Genomic DNA, 9,209 nt, shown 5'->3' with positions numbered 1-9,209 from the left:
TGTTCCATATGTAGCTGTAGATTCAGTGTGGCCATGGGAGGTGGTGAGTTTAGGATCCTCCTATGTAGCTATCTTGTGCTGGAACCCCATACACCTTTTAAAATAACAAATTGAGGTTCAGATGCTGGCTCTTCTTTCTGAGATTTAAAAGCATCATTGACAACATAGATACTATTTACCTTAACCTTACAGTAAGGAATAATGTGGGATGTTCTGCTGATGCCACAGATTTTCAAATTAATAAGGAAAAGTCTCATAAGTGGTCATGGGGAAGGATGGGGACAGTAACCTGCAGTTACTGATCAGAATAAAGAGAAGTGATGGGTCAGATTTTAACATATTAAGGTACTACTTGAGTATAGTTACAAATTTTTGTGAAGAAGTTACCAACTATTATAAGTTTAGTATAAGACTTTACTGAATAGTGAGGACATCTGCCAAAAACAAAAAAAAAATCAAACAACTGACTCAACAAAATATAAGTATCTGTTAACTCCCATTTTATTTACTTTGGAAGGCAGACATAACTCTGCCTCTTCTATAGACAGACAACTCCTTATCACTAGCAGCTGGAGTCCACTTGTGCAGTTATGGCAAATGGACAAACTTCATCATCAGTTATGAGACAGAAGACCATTAACTGTACTAACAATTTATAGATCGGAAGATGTTTCCAGGAATACTGGTTTGAGACTTTATGGTCCAAGAGCTTTTATGGAAAATTCAACAAAATGATTTGCTTTAGAAGAACTTTATGGGTATATGATTAGCAATACACAGAATGTTTGAATTTTTAAAAATTATGAGACTTAACAGGACATTCCCACTGGGAGCATAAAGCTCTGAATACTGTGACTAAGCAAACAGTTTTAACATTTTCTTTTACAACCTAACAAAAAGATATTCAAAACTAAAATGGCAACAGATCTGACTATATGGCAAACCTACCTACAGAGTTTTCATTTCTGTAAAGAAATAACTTGTGAAATATTCCTAAAGTCAGTGCACAAAACAGGAAAACCATTATTTCTGTTATACTCCACAATTCTTGGAACTAATATTAGAGGTTCTATGACTTTAAATCTTTATGCTACAGAGAATGATATTATCCACTAAAACAGGAAGTAGTTTTCTAAAGGTTATTCATTCTCCAGGTCATTAAAGAATTTTATCTTTTTTTTCTTTATTCAAAACATTTACCAATTGGAAGAGGAAACACACCTGAATCTTTTTGTTTACAAGTAGCAAAACAAAAACCAAGAAGGTAATTTTCTTATACATGCTTTCCAGGTCATTTGGAAATAAGACTGTTTCCTTTGCTGGGTAAGTATTTTGTAAAAATTAAGTTCACAGTGAATGTTTCTTGAAATGAATATAACCTTTCAACCAGTAACATTAGGTTACCGGTAGGAAAAGGATACACAACTACTGAGACAGGTAACAGGATTACAGTTTTAACACAAACCTGTGAAAGGCAATCATCAAATTACAATTTTCATTGGTTTCCTTCATTATTATTATTACTGTCTGCCCACAAATTCTGCAGTTTGGAGTCCATTTCAAATCCTGAGATAAATATGTACATACAAAATAAAGCAGATATATTATAATTTATAAAAAGTAAATTGTTTTATATATTATTTTTCTTCTAGGCTCTTTAAAGGAAGAGTGATGCCTTGACCACATCTGCATTATAAAAAATATCTTATAAGTAAGTTGTGATACAGTAAAACTGGCTTTTTATGTATAGTTCTGTGAGTTTTCACTCATGTATATAGTCAAGTAACCATGACCACAATCAGAAGTGTCATCATTCAAAAAAAATTCCTCTGTTGTCTTTCTCAACTGGGGCTCCTTACCTGAACCAAACAGGAAATAATCTGTTTCAATTTCCTTTATTCTTCAAGTAAATGCTTATGTAAAATCACTTGTATTTATTTCCTCTCTTCAATTTGGTATATTCTCATAAACACTATATAATCTCCTCACCACTCTGTATCTGGAGGCAGGTTAATGTAATCAAAGGTTATAGCTCTGAAAAGTATGATGGTAGGATTTTAAAGCTCAGATTACATAGGTTGGTTAACTCTTGGTTTGTTTCAAGTATTACTGAGCTATACTTGAAGCACATCCTCAAATATTATTGCATTATTCACAGCTGTCCAATAATAACTTCAGCAGTAAAATATCTATCTGAAGTATGAAACATGTAATGTTGATGACAAATGTTTTAGAACATCAGGAGTAAGATTAATGAAGAGCACAGTAAATCTACAACAAGAAAAGGGAAGGTACATTTATTAAAAATAAAAATAGTCAACAGTCTCTGATAACAAACAAAACCATTCAGACTCGAAATATATCCAATATACACTGTAACAATGCACATATATTAAAAAAACCAAAGAGCCATTAAGTAGTTTTGTTACAGTTTTAGAAAGGAGAACAGGATTGTGGCTTGCTCCTGCCTACACACAGCATGCAGGCCCAGCCCCCCTTTCTGTGTCCTGTGCAGCACAGCAGTGCATGGCGTGTGTGTTCATTTGGTGAACACACTGTTTCTGGAGAAAATCGCAGTTTCTATAAGGATGATCCAGTACATAAATCAGTGGCTCCATTTCATAAAAAAAATCTGTGTAGCCTGGAAGAGCAGGACGACCGTTTTCAAAGTCTTCTGTTTTAACAAAAGGTACAGAATAAACTACTAAATCTAGATGCTTTCACATTATTTTGCATGAGTATCAATCAATCAATCATCAATCAAGTACTGTGTAAAAATTTTTGTAAAATCTTGTTAGCCAAACTAGTGTCTTTAACTTACTTAAAGTTTGTCACTCTTTTAGCATGGCTGATGTCTTTTCTGACTTTGTCACTAATTAATAACACTTGTCAAACCAAAGAACTTTGAAAAAGAATATGCACTGATGAAGGGAAATAGTACCGAAAATGTGCCTGGACTTCAGTCTTAAGACACACACAGTTCCTGTTGGATACTGGACTGTGAGAGTTTACTATCTTCAGTCTTTTCAGGTCCTGAGGCATGGCAAGTAGTCTTCCGCTTAAATAATCGAAGACTCAGTCGTAAGAGTTCATTGTCTACCATTGGAGCATTTGTATAAGCTTGTTTTATGGTGCCCTATTTGGAGAAAACAAAAACAAATTAAACATGTACATTATTAGTTGACAGTAGAAAAGACAGGTTAACTGCTAACAAAAATATCAGTTATAAGAAAAATTAGTTTGCAATGAATATTAAATTAGCTGTATTGGATATTTAAAAGCACAATTAAGAAATGTTTGTTTGTAGACTCAAGGAATCTTAGAAAAGAAAGCAATCTTTAGAGGGCGCCTAGTCTAACGTCTTGCTTAAAGTAGGAATCTCTTCAACAATCCCTGACAGGTAATCAAGTAGTTTTTACTTCATCATTTCCAATGACAAGACAAAACAATGAAAACCACACTGCACATTCTATTGTTGAACAGTACTATTTCTTCCACGTTTTGAAATAAAATCTCTTCTATGGAGCTACACACTAATTCAGTCTTACTTTCACATGACTGACAATCAATTCTCTGAAGAGAAGCACCGAACATTCCATACTCCTTACTGGTCTGTTGATACGCCATAAGATGTAGGCTCCAGAACTGAACAAATTCTCCAGAAGACAGACAGCTGATCAGTGCAGTCTACTGAGAAACTACTACCTCCTTTGTTCTAAGATGTAGATCTCTATTATTGGAACTTAAAGCTACGTTAGCAGTTTTGAAAGTTATTGTCATAAAATTTTGTTAATGTTCTCCAACCATGTGTATAATGAAAGAAAGATTTGAATATCTCCAGCATTCTGCTATTTCTCTTCTAGGATCTTTAAAGGAAGAGTGATGCCTTGACCACATTTGCATTATAAAAAATATAAGTTGTGATACAGTAAAACTAGCTTTTTATGTGTAATTCTGTGAGTTTTCACTCATGGATATATTCAAGTAACCATGACTGCAATCAGAAGTTTCGTCATTCAAAAAAATTCCTCTGTTGGCTTTCTCAACTGGGGTTCCTTACCTGAACCAAACAGAAAATAAGCTGAGTTTCAATTTCCTTTATTCTTCAAGTAAATGTTTACATATAATCACTTGTGTTTATTTCCTCTCTTCAATTTGGTATATTCTCATAAACACTATATAATCTCCTCACCACTCTGTATCTGGGAAATTTTTTTCCTTGACCTTCAATTTAAATAAGTTTCTAGTATATTTCATTATCTAAAGAAACTATGCAAATGAAAAATATTTCACAGGAATAGACTATTTAAAATTTTTTTCCAGTACCAATAACAATTTGTTATTCAAAACAAATGTTATTCAAAACTATTAAAGTAAAATAAAAAGTACTATAAATTCTAATAAAATTCTTTTATATGTGTAAAAGACTGGGAAACCAAACTCATAAAAGCAGATAATGAGACCTTAATTTCACCTTAAAGCAATCAAATGAAGAATATGTCATCCATACTACTCAACAAACATGTTCCAATTTTTCTAAGGAAACAAACAGTACCTTCTCATTTTTAACAAGCTGCTTTCGGATTGCAGAATCCCGCCTGAAGCATAATGCTTTACAGCATGGTCCAAGATTACTAAGAAGACTTGCTCTTTCCTCTTTTCGCAGTAATGCAGCCATGTTGAGAGCCCCCAATTCATGTTCAAAAAGATTTTCTGCATCTTTCAATAAAAAATAAACACACATTAAGGTTTCTGAAAATAGAAGTGTTATCAACTGCTTAGATGAATATTCCACAAAGTCTATCTATACTAAGTTTATCTATACTTTATCAAAGTTACCAACAGTGGTGAAAACTATTTCATATTAAAGGCAATAGATTCTCTGTGAGAGAACTCCAAAATGTAGTTTTGGTGCTAGGCTCAAACAAAAATAAATACTCTGATAGCCACTTTAAGATATAAGAAAAGCAGAATTGGGAGACAGAATTTAGACACAGATTACTAACTATGGGAAAAAAGTTCAAGTTAAGAATCAGTAAAGTCAAATTCAATATATTGCGTACCATCAACTACTAAAAGTTCTAGATTCAGGACTTCATTATGGCAAGATTCAAATGTAGTAATGTGACTACATTCCGTGAACCCTAAAAAACTTAGGAAAGTGATCTAGGTGTTTGTTAGATAACCTGCAAATTTTATCCAATATTTGGTCACTGTAAAAACCTGGGACAATGTATCAAAATCACTTAGTTTTAAGTCATAACATGCAAAGTAGGGAGAAAACACTTAATAAAAATAGAGATTGAGTTAAAAACAGACAAGAAATCAAAATTTACAGAATAGGGTCAGTCATTAATCTAAATAAATAACAGAAAGAGTAGTAACTTCAAAGTTAACGTTCCAGGAGTTGGCCAAGAGTATGAATGGTATCAGGTAGTGTTTCTATAGCAACATGATCAAACAGCTTATTGCTAGAGCCCACAAAGGGAAATAGTAAATAACACCTAGGTAAAAACAAAACAGACATTTGAGAATTAATGGAATTGCATTACATATTTCATTTCCTGAACTGCAGAGCATAAATAGTGAGATTAGATAATTAACAAGAAACCTGTCTCATGTAATATACCTAGTCAGTACGTTATACACCTAGTGAATAGGTTGATAACAAAAGCAAAAATAAATGTAAATAAAAACTCAAAAATAGTTCACAAACTTTGATGTCTATCAGAATCATCTGAGGAGTTTTTAAAAATACAGTGCCAGGGCTCTACCACCAGACCTACAGACTCTCCACAGTTGGAACTAGGATACCTTAGTTGGGGGAAAAGGCAGTTCCTCAGGTAATTCAGCCATACCCATGTTTGAGCCAACCAATGACACAGTCATATAATGCACACTATTAAAAAAAAAAAAAGCACCAAACATTCACCACCATTCTACTGTAGATACAAATAAAGAAATCTCCATTGAGTCCATGCACTTCCTTGACAATTGCTCATTAGGACAAATTACTTTTTATTTAAATCTTTTCTGCTTTCACAACAGTAGACTATAAAACACACTTGCAAACCTCCCTAGAACGTATAACATGGCTAAACTTAGTCTCTTCCTGGTTTTGAATTGACCGGCACCAAATAACTCGAGACAGATTAAACATGTATATAAGTACAAGTAAACCAAAGGAACTAAAATAACTGGGAAAGTTTAGCTTCAAAGAACTTAATCATACTATAATCAGAAAACCTGGACAAAAGCAATTTAAATTTCAGTACACATTCAAGTTTTCTGTTTTAAGCCTTAGAATTTAAAAATTACATAGGGAGTGGAGATATACTTTCTTCAGCACTAGGGCACAGAAACAGACCAAATGGATTAGAAAAAAATCACTATCAGTTATTTCACAAATATTTATTGAATACCTACTATGTGTCAGGTACTTTTCAAGGCAATGGCATAATTAGTAAGAATAGATCGTTAGACAATACAGCAGTAAACAAAACAAAGTCCTATTCCTTAGGGAACTTATATTCAGTGTCATATATTAGTTCTCTAACAAAGCTATCATACCACCAAAAAACAGGACCACTTGGTAAGGAACAATCAAATCCTTCTTTACAGTGTATGTTTTCATTGTTTAAAGTAAGTGATCATTAGTCAGGGACAAACTACAGTCTGATTTTGCTAACTATGCAATAGATTTTAACTTGAAATGCCATTATCAAGAGTCACAGGGGCAATGAAGAACATAGGGGCAAGACGGGAATAAAGACACAGACCTACTAGAGAATGGACTTGAGGATATGGAGAGGGGGAAGGGTAAGCTGTGACAAAGTGAGAGAGTGGCATGGACATATATACACTACCAAACGTAAAATAGCTAGCTAGTGGGAAGCAGCCGCATAGCACAGGGACGGTGCTTTGTGACCACCTAGAGGGGTGGGATAGGGAGGGTGGGAGGGAGGGAGACGCAAGAGGGAAGAGATATGGGAACATATGTATATGTATAACTGATTCACTTTGTTATAAAGCAGAAACTAACACACCATTGTAAAGCAATTATACTCCAATAAAGATGTTAAAAAAAAAAAACCCAAAAAAGGATGAATTGAAAATTAAAGTATAAGGCACTTCTCAAAGATTTTCCATCACACTATGAGTAATCCTTGCTTTTCCCATTCAAAAAGTGAATATGGAAAAAGGTTAGCCCCTAGTTTGAGAGAGAGAACCTTTAGGAAGATTTGGATAGACCTTGACAGAATTACCATCTGCATTTTAAAGTTTATTCATAATTTATGACTGGTACCCCTGCCCATTTTCCAAGCAAGGTTTAAACTAAGGGGGAAATATTTTTCTTCCTATTTTATTGTATGTGGATTGAAACAGTTGCCTTATAAAATTGAAAAGTACAGAGCAGAGTTGGATCTTTATTTTCTATGGGGACTGCTTATACATCCAAGGGAATGTTGTGAAGTAGGCTATAGGAAAGATGTACTGCAGAAGAAAAATCGTATTGATATTTTTTCCCAAATTTTTGTATAGTTTGGCGAAAAAAAATGATCTAGAAAAATAATGAAGACTATTGAACTCAGTACTGCTTTTCTAATCTGCTGACTTCTGAATGCAAGAGATTTTATTTTAGAACAAACCCTTCTCTGACAACTTTTCTTTCCTGATACATTTTGATGTGTGGTTAATTTTATAAATTCCTTAAAATAAAAAATAAAAAAATAAAAAAAAAGAGTCACAGGGGCAAATAGCTGTAGATGTGGATAAGACCTTAGGGATTTCATTACATCATTTTATGCCCACAAGAGTTACTTGCTTAAGATCACAGAACCAATCAAAGTAGGAAGAGTGGGGCAAGAACTCAAGACATTGGTTATCTGTCAGGTTAACACATATTCAACATTATAATTTATGTTTCTTACACATACATTCTATGTATACTGAGCCATATTAAAATCAAGAGTCTTACTGCTTATGCTAACAGTTGAAGAAAGAACATGGATCATGAAACATGTAAAACAATTTTTTTTCAATTTTATATTAGTAGAAGCTCAATTCTTTTTCCTAAACTCTTTTACTCTAATGAACGTGACATAACATTAAATAATCTTAGTGCTTTCACCTTTTACCTCTTTTCCTCCTTTTTTACACTCCTCCTCCCCATTAATAAAGTATTAATAAGCTGCCAAAACATAATAAGCTAGGTACCAGAGAAACAGAAAAAAAAGGACCCTATAAACTAAAAGTGTTCTGGAATAATGAATGAAAAGCTGTAGCAGTAAGGTCTAATATCAATGCGATAAAATATTCTAAACTAAATAGCAGTTCGTATTTACTGAACATCACTGTATGTCAGAAACTATTCCGTTTTACTTGTGATAACTCATGTGCTCCTCCTAACAATCATATGACTTGGTGGTGTAATTATTCCCAGCTTGTAGATGATAACAGTAACACATAAATTAAATAACAGCTAGTAAGTGGTGTGCCTGTTGGAATCCAGGCCATCTGGCCCAGAGACTAAGCTCTTAACCACTTTGTTAAAGGCTCAACCTAAACATCTGCATTTGAGTAGAATTCCCCATTTCCCAGGGGAAAGGGTTGCCAAGATAACCAATTTGCTTAGATATGAACAATATCTAGTTCACTTCCCCAGGCTCTACTTCATTTAGCCCTGGGTAAACCACTGAGCACTCTGATATTAGAACTTACCTGTTAAAAAGTAACTTTGATACAGTAAGATCATTGTGCTATGTTTACAACTTTTCTGTAGGCTTAAATTTTTCTCAAAATAAATTAAAACAAACTTTGACCATGAGGATTAAATACTGAAAATAAGTGAGTCCTCAAAAAAAAAAAAAAAAAACGGGACTTCCCTGGTGGCGCAGTGGTTGAGAATCTGCCTGCCAACGCAGGGGACACAGGTTCGAGCCCTGGTCTGGGAAGATCCCACAGGCCGCGGAGCAACTAGGCCCGTGAGCCACAACTACTGAGCCTGCGCGTCTGGAGCCTGTGCTCCGCAACGGGAGAGGCCGCGATAGTGAGAGGCCCGCGCGCCGCGATGAGGAGTGGCCCCCACTTGCCGCAACTGGAGAAAGCCCTCGCACAGAAACGAAGACCCAACACAGCCATAAATAAATAAATAAATTAAAAAAAAAAAAAGTTCTTATACTGTAACTGCTACATGAGAACAGAACAGA

General features: G+C 34.4%; 1 protein-coding gene across 8 annotated transcripts in view; it reads right to left on the bottom strand.

Annotated features, from left to right (window-relative positions):
• Positions 1–2,281: 2,281 nt before the first annotated feature.
• Positions 2,282–9,209, bottom strand: part of ZC3H13 (zinc finger CCCH-type containing 13) — an 87,311-nt gene continuing 80,383 nt past the window's right edge. For all 8 annotated transcript variants that reach the window (XM_068526636.1, XM_068526635.1, XM_068526639.1 and 5 more), the window contains 2 exons: positions 4,556–4,719; positions 2,282–3,136 (listed from right to left, as the gene is read on the bottom strand). In XM_068526636.1, coding sequence (XP_068382737.1) covers positions 2,966–3,136; positions 4,556–4,719 — 335 coding nt within the window. In that variant the 3' untranslated portion in view covers positions 2,282–2,965. The remainder of the gene's footprint in view (positions 3,137–4,555; positions 4,720–9,209) is intronic.

This window comes from Eschrichtius robustus, chromosome 18, assembly GCF_028021215.1.
Source record: "Eschrichtius robustus isolate mEscRob2 chromosome 18, mEscRob2.pri, whole genome shotgun sequence".
Taxonomy (NCBI): domain Eukaryota; kingdom Metazoa; phylum Chordata; class Mammalia; order Artiodactyla; family Eschrichtiidae; genus Eschrichtius; species Eschrichtius robustus.
The sequence above is the reverse complement of the archived record's forward strand: the minus strand, read 5'-3'. Positions and strand labels throughout refer to the sequence as shown.